This window comes from Triticum dicoccoides, chromosome 4A, assembly GCF_002162155.2.
Source record: "Triticum dicoccoides isolate Atlit2015 ecotype Zavitan chromosome 4A, WEW_v2.0, whole genome shotgun sequence".
In the NCBI taxonomy this organism is placed as follows: domain Eukaryota; kingdom Viridiplantae; phylum Streptophyta; class Magnoliopsida; order Poales; family Poaceae; genus Triticum; species Triticum dicoccoides.
The window spans coordinates 530,755,993-530,769,393 of NC_041386.1; the positions used below are offsets into that span (position 1 = coordinate 530,755,993).

Genomic DNA, 13,401 nt, shown 5'->3' on the forward strand with positions numbered 1-13,401 from the left:
AGTAAGCACAAGTACACAATAGTTCAACCAGCAAAAATGTTTATAGGAATCGATGAAATTTGTGGCATACCAAAGTGGCCTGAAACCTCCATTTCTTTAAAGGATCGGATAGTATGGTTTGGAGAAAGTCCAAGTGTGTGCATCTGCTGGACACCACATACCGAGAACTCCACTACAAGTAAAAGAGAGTTGGTGCATGCTTGTAAGTCACAGCTCAACATCGAGATAATATTAGTACTTGATCTGGAGCAAGATCCGAATCCTTCTGAGTAGGCACTGTGTCAGCTGACCAGATCAAAATTATAAGAAGATAAGTAAAGAAGGAAGGTGCTTTCTCAGCATTTGGTTTATCTCTGATCAGATGGAGAGAAAATGCTTTAATTTCACATCAGATTCCTAATCAGGTGGTCTCCTCAAGCAGTGACAGTAATCAATCATTATGTTTTTAATCTACTTGTCGGTGATTATTCGCATTTTCACCGGTAAGCACAGCTCTAGCTCGTATCAAATTAAATGCGCCCTCCATGTGGAAGGAAAAACATTTCCATTTCACATATCAGATTCTTAATCAGGTTGTCTCCTCAAGCAGTGACAGTAATCAATCATTATGTTTTTAATCTACTTGTCGATGATTATTCGCATTTTCACCGGTATGCACAGCTCTAGCTCGTATAGAATTAAATGCGCCCTCCATGTGGAAGGAAAAACATTTCCATTTCACATCAGATTCTTAATCAGGTGTCTCCTCAAGCAGTGACAGTAACCAATCATTATGTTTTTAATCTATTTGTGGATGATTATTCCCATTTTCACCGGTAAGCACAGCACCGTGACAGTCGGCTCCCCGCTCCCGGGGGCCTTATAAATAACCGGCCAAGTTGCCTACAATTTACCAAGACACTCTGAACACGCAACACACTTTGGAGCTTGATAGTGAGTGTGCTCCAGCGAGTGACGCCGCCACAGCAAACTCTCTCGGCATACAAAACTAGTACCAGTAGTAAACAACAGAGCAGAGAAAGAATATAAGTTCTTTGAAGGGCCGGAGAGGTAACTGTAGGGGAAATGGATGTTGAGTCGTCGAGGCAACAAGGTCCCAAGGGGGACGCCAGCTCCAACTCCATGGCTGCGGCCTCCGAGGTCTCTGTGGACTGGAGGGGCAGGCCTTGCAGGCCTGAAAGGCATGGAGGCATGAAGGCTGCTGTGTTTGTCCTAGGTGTGCATCCATCCATCCATGCTTCTGTCTCCTTTCTTCTTGATTCACCATGTATGTTGATGTGCTCTGTTCTTGTCCTTTGATTGTTGGTGTAGGGATCCAGGCGTTCGAGATCATGGCGATCGCGGCGGTGGGGAACAACCTCATCACCTACGTGTTCAACGAGATGCACTTCCCGCTGTCCAAGTCGGCCAACATCGTCACCAACTTCATAGGCACCATGTTCCTCCTCTCCCTGCTCGGCGGCTTCCTCTCCGACTCCTACCTCGGCAGCTTCTGGACCATGCTCATCTTCGGCTTCGTCGAGCTCTCAGTAAGCTACCCACCGTAAAATCAGCAACAAAAAGGGTCATTTCTTTTGTTTTTCTACTATAAAACTATCAAAGGCACGGGAAAAAATTCAGGCAGCGAAAGGCTAGTGCGTGCGACTTTAAAGTTTTAACTGACAGAAAAATGAAAAGATTGTGGCGACAGACAGATGGGATTGGCATGTAACAAAAATGTTGGCAAGATAATAAGCAAGTAAAGGTGAAAGAAGATGGTGCCATTGTGGGAGCAAATCATGGCCGGCTGCAACTGCCGTCTAGTGCGCCTTCAGTGGGCGGCCGGCCAAGACATCAATCCACTCTTGCTAAAAGGAGGAAACTGAAAATTATATCTCTTTTTCCTTTGGTGCATCAATGGCTATTGGTTACCAGTCTACCACCAGGTTTTCTAAAGAGGATTGGCTTTTTTTGGCATTTTGCAGGGGTTTATACTGCTGGCGGTGCAGGCGCACCTGCCGCAGCTGCGCCCGCCGGCGTGCGACATGAAGGCGGCCGGGCAGTGCGAGGAGGTGGCCGGGGTGAAGGCCGGCATCTTCTTCGCCGCGCTCTACCTGGTGGCGCTGGGCAGCGGGTGCCTCAAGCCCAATATCATCGCCCACGGCGCCGACCAGTTCCGGCGGGACGGCGAGGATCAGGCCGTCGATGGCGGGAAGCGGCTCTCCAGCTACTTCAACGCGGCCTACTTCAGCTTCTGCGTGGGCGAGATGGTGGCGCTCACCGTGCTTGTCTGGGTGCAGACACGCTCCGGGATGGACGTCGGTTTCGGGGTCTCTGCCGCCGCCATGGCGGTCGGCCTTGTCAGCCTCGTCGCCGGCGTCTTCTTCTACCGGAACAAGCCACCGCAGGGCAGCATCTGCACGCCCATAGCAAAGGTACGTACGTCGTATCAACAGGGAGCAGTGCTCAGCCAAAGTTACCATGGGCATTCAATTTTTTTTAATCGAACCATTGCCCTTATTTACACAAAATAAATCTTTTGTGGACGTACACTGTGGACTGAAGTCTGCCCTCTTGGTCACAAATATCAGGAAGAAATAGGCCATTTTTGTGCTACACAAGAATGAAAATATAAAAGGCCGGGTTTCGATTATGTGTGGAAAAACATTTCACTGAAGAAAAAGGTTATAAACATTAAAATGCTGAGATTAATTTTTGCACCCTTTTTGCATCCTGGATGCACAGCCCGAATTGTTGAGCATATTCCGGGCGCCTTTCCAAGCGCAAGAAATTTGCCCAAAACAATCAAATTTGTTCATGTTGGAATCCTCCTGAAAAGGGAATACTTTCCAAAGGGTTTAGTGGGATTTATTAAGTAGACTCCACAACGGCCAACGGCCCTAGCAATACGTATGTGCACTAGCTACATGTATATATAATATGTACTTAGGCACAGTATAAATGTGGGAAATATTTGGGTGAATAGGCATGTGTGTGTATCCAACATGTTTAAACAAGAAAAGCCTGACCATGTACGTATCATCATCATGATTCCTTGTTTAGAAAGCACTCCTGCTGAATCTGGCCTGATATGCTGCTTTAGGTGTAAAGAACCGCCGGCCAGTGATATTTAATCTACAAAACCTTGACCCAAAAGTCACACAACAAAAAGCTTTTCAAGAAAAATCATTTACAGAGAGAAGCAATTTGTTTAGTAAGATATGCTACATCTGAAATGAAATATTTTGCTTATTATCAATGTGGTGCGCACACGAATGGGTTCTTAATCAAGATCCCATAAAGCACACGAAACTCATATATTTGGCAAAAGTGGATGATATTCTAAATAACGTAAAACTCCATATATGTGGTGGTAAATATATTTGCCACATAATTTATATCACACACCTTTCCCTTTTTGGTGGGACAAGTTGACAAGGGCTAGTGGCACTTCTTTTGAGTGGGTCACAAAAACAGCCGCTCATATCTCCTATTGGAAGGTGCATGTGAATGTGATTATTAATCACAGAACTCGTAGGCCCATTCTGTTATGCTTGTGATGCATCAATCATGGAGGTGTGTGATATCGGTGACATGCATGCCCAAATGGGACACCACCTACCTAGCTTTCTTATTCTTGGAACCAACATTTATTTACAATCAATCTTTTGCAAGTTACATTTCTCCTTAAGCTCATGAAAATCCAACTAAAAGAATTCATGAAAATCACAACACCACACAGGCTAGGATAGTTATATTTTCCTTTGTCTGAAAATGAGAATCAATGTGTCTAGGTCTTCGTCGCCGCGGTAGCCAAGAGGAAGCAAGTGTGCCCATCGTCCAGGGCCACAGTGCAGGGCATGTCCTCCACGGGTGCACATGAGACGCGTCTCAACACCACCAACATCTGCCGCATCAATAAGTTAAGGTAATTAAGGATTTAATTTTACATAGACATGCACACATGATGGCCTCGGGCTGGCGTGTTTGCATGCCTTGTTCTATCGTTCAGTTTTTCTTACCAAATGGTCAATGGTGTTCTTCTATATATGAGAAGACAGAGCTCGTGTCGGTTGCTTGAAAAAAAAACACATGAGAAAGTCATTTGCAATATGTCGCTTTAAAAAATCTTGAAGAGGGCAAATCTAGAAGATTTATCGCCTAATTTTTGAATGGATTACAGGCTTCCCTTTTTTTGGGATAAATTCGCTCAGAATAAACTTCTCTGAAATTTTCTAGAATTTTGTACTGATTATTCTTGACAGAGCTCTCAGTTTCCTTCGTTTGCACGTTTTAATTTAGGTTCTTGGACAAAGCGTGCGTGAAGGCGCAGGACGGTGGCAGCAAAGAGAGCGAGTGGGGGCTGTGCACGGCGGCGGAGGTGGAGCAGGTGAAGGTGCTGCTGTGCGTGGTGCCCATCTTCGCGTGCACCATCGTCTTCAACACCATCCTCGCGCAGCTTCAGACCTTCTCCGTGCAGCAAGGGAGCGCCATGGACACCCGGCTCGCCGCCAACTTCCACGTCCCGCCGGCGTCGCTCCAGGCCATTCCCTATATCATGCTCATCGTCCTCGTCCCGGCCTACGAGGCCGTCTTCGTGCCCGCCGTGCGCCGCCTCACGGGGGTCGGCACGGGCATCACGCCGCTCCAGCGGATCGGGGTCGGCCTCTTCGCCGTCACCTTCTCCATGGTGGCCGCCGCGCTGGTCGAGGCCCGCCGCCGTCACTCGTCCGTCTCCGGAGACGGGCGAGCGCTGTCCATCTTCTGGATCGCGCCGCAGTTCCTGGTGTTCGGGCTGTCGGAGATGTTCACGGCCGTGGGGCTCATCGAGTTCTTCTACAAGCAGTCGCTCTCCGGCATGCAGGCCTTCCTCACCTCCATGACCTACTGCTCCTACTCCTTCGGCTTCTACCTCAGCTCCGTGCTGGTGTCGCTCGTCAACAGGGTGACCTCGAGGAATGGCGGAAATGGCTGGCTCAGCAACAACGACCTCGACAAGGACAGGCTAGACCTCTTCTACTGGCTCCTGGCCGCGCTCAGCGTCCTCAACTTCTTCAACTTCCTCTTCTGGTCGAGGTGGTACTCCAACAGCGTCGAGACGGTGCAGGTTGCCGGAGTTGGAGGCGATGGTGGCAGCAGTGAGCAGGAGGATGAGAAGGGCTCTGCGTGATCAGTATGCATTATTAGTGGATTATTAATCAATTAACCTTAGTGTTTTTACCTTGTATTTATATCTATGGCTCTGCCTTGTATCGGAAGTAGTGTCTAGATGTGTGTATGGGTCTCATCAACTAATTAACGAAGTGTTGCACATGTGGTTAGTTATTAATTAGTCCTGGCTAGGTACAGGTTAAAGGGTGTGTAGTGTAATGGTGCAACACCTGCAGCATGAGCAGTTGTGGGTAGGGAACTAGGGACCAAGACATCAAGTAGCCGGTCCTGCATTAGATCAGCTCGCTATCATGTACTAAGAAGGCTGTGTAAATAGTAAATAATTGGCCAGAAAAAGGCACTAAGTTATCCTCTGCCACATGAACACGTGGTACGGTTATGCTGATCCGATTAATATTGTTTCGAGATACAATTTTTTTTCTTTGAGTAAAAGAGAGGCCGCCCTCTCGGATTTCATTTGTAGAAATCAAGGTCTTTGCTTTTAGAATGAAAACTACCCTACTTAAGCTACCAAAGTAGCCAACGTCCAGAGCATGTCTCCCGCAAAAAAAAAAAAAAACATCCAGAACATGCCATACCATTTTTCTTTTACATTGTTGGGCTACGAAGAACCACAACACAGGGCCACGGATCATGCAAGATCCCCATACCACGGAGGCCAGTTTGAGACTGGAACCGCTTCAAAACCAACCAGATTCCAAACATAATTGACCAGGAGAACAACTAGAAATAAGAAAAAGGTCTAGCGGCAAAGAGCAACCAACAGCTGCAAGGCAAGAACTCAACAGGAGCAAAGTAGCAGTTCAGCTAGCCACCAATCTGAAGAACTTCACGCCTCCACCCTTGCGATGCCCCGTACACTTCACTTGTTATTCGCTTTATTATTTTTGCCCCCAGCATCAGCACATTTTACCGAGATACAATTTTGACCAACATCCGAGCACTAGTAGAAAAACTACTTTACGTGAGACACATTAGTCCCGGTTTATAAATGAATCGGCACTAATGGTATCATTAGTCTCGGTTCGAACGGCTATGCATTAGTCCCGGTTCATTTGTGACCTATAGTACCGGTTGGTGGCTCCAACTGGTACCAAAGGGATGATGACCTTTAGTACGGGTTGGTGGCTCCAATCGGTACTAAAGACCCTCCCCCCCCCTTTAGTATCGGTTGGAGCCACCAATCGGTATTGAAGATGGTGCGCTGCCATCTGCAGTGCACAATGTTTAGTCTCACCTCGTTAGTTGAGAGGAGCTGATCGTAAGATATTTTTTTGAAATTATACGCTACGTTCACCAACATTTTTGTATGTTATTCTATAAGCCCAGAGGGCATCATCTAATTTTTTAGACCAATTCTTCCGAGACCTATTGACAGTCTTTTATAAAATTAATTTTATTTCTTTATTGCTAAGTTCAACTTGACCACTAGACTGAGGATGATAAGGTGATGCAATTCTATAGTTAACATCATACTTGGCAACCATTTTACGGAAAGCACCATGAATAAAGTGCGAACCACCATCAATCATTAAATATCTAGGGACTTCAAACCTTGAGAAAATAACTTCCTTAAGCATTTTAATAGAGGTGTTGTGATCAACACTACTAGTTGGAATAGCTTCTACCCATTTAGTAACATAATCAACAACAACCAAAATATGTGTATATCCATTAGAGGAAGGAAAATGTCTCATGTAATCAAATCCCCAAACATCAAATGGTTCAACGGCAAGTGAATAATTCATAGGCATTTCTTGACGCTTACCGATATTACTTATTCTTTGGCATTTATCACAAGATAAGACGAACTTACGGGCATCCTTGAGGAGAGTAGGCCAATAAAATGCAGATTGCAATACCTTGTGATCAGTTCTGTCTCCAGCATGATGCCCTCCATAAGCTTCGGAGTGACATTTCCGTAGGATTTGTCCCTGTTCATGCTCAGGTACACAACATCTAATAATACCTGAAGGAAATATGCCCTAGAGGCAATAATAAAGTTGTTATTTATATTTCCTTATATCATGATAAATGTTTATTATTCATGCTAGAATTGTATTAACCGGAAACTTAGTACATGTGTGAATACATAGACAAATAGAGTGTCCCTAGTATGCCTCTACTTGACTAGCTCGTTAATCAAAGATGGTTAAGTTTCCTAACCATAGACATGTGTTGTCATTTGATGAACGGGATCACATCATTAGAGAATGATGTGATGGACAAGACCCATCCATTAGATTAGCATAATGACCGTTTAGTTTTATTCCTATTGCTTTCTTCATGACTTATACATGTTCCTCTGACTATGAGATTATGCAACTTCCGAATACTGGAGGAACACCTTGTGTTCTATCAAACATCACAACATAACTGGGTGATTATAAAGATGCTCTACAGGTGTCTCCGATGGTGTTTGTTGAGTTGGCATAGATCGAAATTAGGATTTGTCACTCCGTGTATTGGAGAGGTATCTCTGGGCCCTCTCGGTAATGCACATCACTATGAGCCTTGCAAGCAATGTGTCTAATGAGTTAGTCACGGGATGATGCATTACCGAACGAGTAAAGAGACTTGCCGGTAATGAGATTGAACTAGGTATGATGATACCGACGATAGAATCTCAGGCAAGTAACATACCGATGACAAAGGGAACAACGTGTGTTGTTATGCAGTTTGACTGATAAATATCTTGATAGAATATGTCGCCAATATGAGCATCCAGGTTCCGCTATTGGTTATTGACAGGAGATGTGTCTCGGTCATGTCTACATAGTTCTCAAACCCGTAGGGTCCGCACGCTTAACGTTCAATGACGATTTGTATTATGAGTTATGTGATTTGATTACCAAAGTTTGTTTGAAGTCCCGAATGAGATCACGGACATGACGAGGAGTCTCGAAATGGCCGAGAGGTGAAGATTCATATATTGGAAGGTTATATTCGGACACCGGAATGGTTTCGGGAAGTATCGGATAAGTTTCAGAGTACGGGGGGTTACCGGAACTCCCCCCGGGAAGTTAATGGGCCACACATGGGCCTTAGTGGAGGAGAGAGGGCCGGCCAGGGAGGTGGCGCCCCCTTTCCCTCCCCTACTCCTCTCTTTCCCTCTTTACTATTCCGAGAAAGGAAAAAGGAGAGGGGAATCCTACTTGGACTAGGGAGTCCTAATAGGACTCCCCACACCTGGCGCGCCCCCCTTGGGCCGGCCACCTCTCCCCCCTTTATATACGTGGGAGAGGGGAACCACAAAGGGACACCAAGTCTTCTCTTAGCCGTGTGCGGTGCCCGCCTCCACAGTTACACACCTCGGTCATATCGTCGTAGTTCTTAGACGAAGCCCTGCGTCGGTAACTTCATCATCACCGTCACCATGCCATCGTGCTGACGAAACTCTCCCTCGTCCTCAAATGGATCAAGAGATCGAGGGACGTCATCGAGCTGAACGTGTGCTGAACGTGGAGGTGCCGTACGTTCGGTGCTTGGATCGGTTGGATCGCAAAGACATTCGGCTACATCAACCATGTTACTAAACGCTTTCGCTTTCGGTCTATGAGGGTACGTGGACACACTCTCCCCGCTCGTTGCTATGCATATCCTAGATAGATCTTGCGTGATCGTAGGTAAAATTTTAAAATACTGCGTTCCCCAACAATGGCATCCGAGCCAGGTCTATGCGTAGATGTTATATTCAAGAGTAGAACACAAAGAGTTGTGGGCGATAATAGTCATACTGCTGACCAGCAACATCTTACTTTGATTCGGCGGTATTGTTGGATGAAGCAGCTGTCGGTGTCAAAACCGGCGGATCTCGGGTAGGGGGTCCCGAACTGTGCGTCTAAGGTTGATGGTAACAGGAGGTAGGGGACACGATGTTATAACCAGGTTCGGGTCCTCTTTATGGAGGTAATTGTGGCACCCCGGCTCAGAGCGACCGGTTTACCCTGCATTGCCAGCCCAGAGACCATGTCTTCTGGCAACACACACCATATTGGTATAGAAAACAACCGCTTTATTGATGCTAGCGGAACAGAGTTCACATTACAACAGCGGTCGAGGCTAAGCGGCACACTCGGTGCGGCTGAACAATATGTACATTATTTATTGAACATAAAGGGGGCCTCGATCCGAATAACTACGTGGCAGCGGAATAACGTTGTAGCGGGAGCTCCATATCACAGGGACACCGACGTGGACACGATCTAGACTTGAACAGCGCTCCTTTCCAACGAGACTTTCATGAAATCTGGCATGACACGCCAGGTCAGTACATTGAATGTACTTGCAAGCTCACAACAAGCATAATCATAATGACAAACAATATCATGATAGTTAACCAATTAAAATGCAACACTATATGTCAACATGGTGTGATCATACTTGAACGTCCCTCGGGACAACTTACCAACCGTGATCATCCTCAGATCACAAACACCACCAACGTGGTACAACACACCACCAACGTGGTACAACACACCACCAACGTGGTTTTTAACAACATGACTCATGATCCTTACGGCGATCACAACCCCGACCAATATATGGTCACAAATTTCTCGATGGCCTTTCTACCATCCTCGACAATGCAAAGTCTTATAGTTTATGATGCAATTTTTATTAATCATTGACTCATGGTGGGACCTACTATGAGGTGTCCGTAACCATGGACGCGGCTATAGATAGTTTATACACTCTGCAGAGGTAACACACTGTACCCACACCACGGAACCCATGGCCTCGCACTCCCATTCGGGTGGACCAACAGCATTCCGACGAAACCCCTCCATTGCCACAGCACTCTCCCGGCCACTCTGACCCAAATCCCCACCGGGCTGGTCCTGGGTGGCCCCGTGTCTACCAAAGACACCCCGACCACCGTCGTGGTCAAACTCCCACTCGGGGACACTCCCACTTGGGGAAATCGGTACCATAATCTCATCAACGAGCACACAAGGTTATGTCTGCTTGCTGGGCCAGGGCAAACACGACATAACCTTCCCTAGATGGAGGCACCGACTAGAGGCCGTGTCAATGGACCGAATCAAGGCCCCCCATAAAGGCAAATTTGGTTGCACTGGAAAGAACTCGATTCAGCGGCACCATGACCCAGTCAACGGTGTATTCAAGTTGAGTTATTTTCAGTTTCAACTTAAACTAACAATGATCGGTGTCATAGCATGCCATGAAATGCAAAACAACACATGCATCATAAAAATAAACTGACCGATGTCATCTTTACACCAAGCATAACCGTCAACAACTCACGTTACTCTACTAGCTCAAGATGACTCACAACTTAACCAAAATATTTTGCAACAAGTCCCATTAATTTCTTACGCAAGAAAGCAACTCAGATAACTTTTTCATATGCATAACAAAAGATTTTACTATCAACAATTCTTACTTTCTTTATCACTAAATTAAGTTCAAACTTTCTGTAAAACAAGTAATATGATCTAACAGAATATATTCTAACAAATTTTTATCAATTTCAGGAAGGCAACAATATAACTACAATGCATAACAAAATTATTTCTAACATCACCTCAAATAAATCTTAACTTGCTTTATTCACTAAACTAGTTTCAACTATTCTGTAAATCAGGCATAACAACTATCCAACATTTAACAAAATGCAAATCACTCAATAATTACTTAAATGCATGGATAAATCATTTTATTCAAGTGAGAAAATCACAAATATTGAAATGGCATCATAAAAATGTTGATGTGGCTTGCCTTAGTGCAGATGAGGTTCACAAGCCTCCTAGTGATCCTCAAGACAAGCCTCACCTTCTGAAAATAATTTTAAACACAAAAAGAAAATATCAAGAACACTTCTGAAATTCACCGGAAATTCTAAACAGCTCAGAAAAATCTCATCTTTGGTGAGCTATTAGATTTTCTTTCAAAGAACATAATGCAAAAAGAATCAATTCATTTGGACTTATGGTTAAAAAGTTATAACAATTTGAAGTGTTCTATAAATTCAAATGAATTTGAATAAAAGAAAAAGACTGGGGGGGTGACGTCGAAGGCGTAAAGCGCAGGGGTGCCACCACTCGTACCGCTTCACGCGCGTACCGAGTGGCTTACTAGCGGGCCCCGCTAGTCAGGTGGGGGAAGAGGGAGAGAGAAACAGAGACGGCCGCGGCTTCGCCGGAGGTCTCGCCGGCGACGAGGGCTCTTTGGACAAAACGAGAGGGAGGGATGGCAAGAGGAGGTCGAGGCGCACCTGACCGTACTCGTAGCGTGGCTAGGGGTGGTCGGACGGCGTCAGAATCTAGCTCGCGAGCGGAAGCAAAATGAGAGGGTCGCCAGAGTTGAAGAAGACGACGAGCAGAGACCGCTCCAGGGGCTCCAAGCGGGCGAGACGGCCTCACTAGAGAGAGAGGCGAAGGCCCTGGAGAGGTCGCCCAGGCCTGGGAGGGGCTGGAGCTGCCGCGGGTACCAGAGGGGATCACCGGCGAGCTCGAGCTCAGGGCGGCGGCCCGAGGCCTTCCCGCCCGGGCTACGGCTTCCTACTCGACCGTGGAGTGTGTGTGAGTGCTGGAGGATGCTCGGAGAGGTTGGGGAGGGGCTCTATATATAGGCGAGCGGCGAGGGTGCTTCGGGCTCCACCGGTGGACACCTGTCCATGGCCCCCGGCGACGAGCGGCGTCAGTGAGAGGGGGAGAAGGCGACGGAGATCACGCAACCACTATGGGCACAGTGCGCTCCGCACTGTTGGGCTGGCCGGACCTTGCCCGTGCTCGCTGCGGCGAGCTCTGGCGTCGGCGAGTGCCAGGGTGGAGTTAAGGGTGTCGAGATGATGATGGTGGCGAGTTTTGGCTAGGTTTGGCAGTCGGGGGAAGCGAGCACGCGCGAACAGAGCGCTCGGCGGCTCCCAGAGCGCGTCGACACGCATGCCTGGCATCGTGGACACGCGTGGTCACCGCGCGAACTCTCTCCACAGGCCAGCCTTCGTCCAAAATTCATGGCTGGCATGTTGTTCGCGGTGGTTTTGAAGTTTACCACGGTTTGGTTTGGATCCAGGTGCAGTAGAGAAAATTTTACAAGTCTGGTAAGTTTCTGGACAGTAACTTTGTGATGTTACTGTGGTTAAATGGCTGGGAGTTTGAAGTTGTGCTTTGGAGGCTAGCTTAGAGTTACTAAGGTAAATAAGCACAAGAAAGATCACGTCAAATGGAGCAAGTAAAATGGTAGTTGCTGTAGAAACCCCCATTTCTGTCCAAAACAGAAAAGATTTTCTGTAGCAAAAATATTCCAAAAAGTGATGAAATATTTTTGCTCAAGGAGGTGCCCTAGGGTACCAAGAATATTTATGAATTTTCTTAGAATTTTCTGAGCCATAAAAATTAGGGTTGCTTTGGAGCAAACATATTTGGCTTAGGGTTTTAGAGAGAAAATGAATATTTTTCATTTAAGAAAAATATTCCAAAGATTATTTTGAGGTGGATCAGAAGTGAAATGATGGTTTGGGAGAAAAGTGAAACACTTGGGTGAAAGCCAAGGATGCCCAAGTGCTTAAGTCCAAATGAAAAGATTCAAAAACTCCAAGTTTCAAAAAATTTCAAATGAAAACTCAAACAAATAAGAGAGGGCAAAAACCAGGCTGTCACAAACCTCCCCCACTTAGAATGAATCTCGTCCTCGAGATTCGGTTGCTTGGGAAAACCATTCTGGATACTGACTCTTAAGGAACTCCTCCTACTCCCAAGTTGCTTCTGACTCTGTGTGATGCTCCCACTGAACTTTGAAAAAAATTATGACCTTGCTGCGAGTGACCCTTTCCAATTGATCCAAAATTTTGAACGGTCTTTCTCCAATCTATCTCAGTCATTGCAGTCTTTTTCTCAGGCGGTGATATGCATCGTCTCAATTGCGAGACATGGAATACATTATGTATATCTGACAACTCCGGGGGTAGTTCCAGTTGGTATGCAACCGTACCCACTCGAGACATAATTGGGAATGGACCAATGAATTTGGGTGCCAGCTTTCCACGAGTCTGAAATCGCTTAACTCCTCTCATAGGAGTGACTCAAAGGTACATGTTTTCTCCGGGTTCAAAACTGACCTGCCGATGTTTTGCATCATAATAACTCTTCTGACGGGGTTTGGCCAATTGCAGTCGGTCTCTGATTTCCCTGACTTGTCTCTCAGCTTCCATCATGAGATCGGTTCCAAAGATACGGCTATCTCCGGCTTGAGACCAATTTAGAGGAGTGCGACACTTACGACCGT

The 13,401-nt window shown here is 46.3% G+C and overlaps 1 protein-coding gene across 1 annotated transcript; it reads left to right on the top strand.

Annotated features, from left to right (window-relative positions):
- The first annotated feature begins 907 nt into the window (after positions 1 to 907).
- LOC119286554 (protein NRT1/ PTR FAMILY 4.3-like) lies at positions 908 to 5,536 on the top strand. The gene is made up of 5 exons (XM_037565933.1): positions 908 to 1,216; positions 1,312 to 1,529; positions 1,965 to 2,414; positions 3,774 to 3,907; positions 4,282 to 5,536. Exons 1-5 carry the CDS (start codon positions 1,066 to 1,068, stop codon positions 5,147 to 5,149), a joined length of 1,821 nt encoding a protein of 606 aa, XP_037421830.1. The 5' UTR covers positions 908 to 1,065; the 3' UTR covers positions 5,150 to 5,536.
- Positions 5,537 to 13,401: the final 7,865 nt, after the last annotated feature.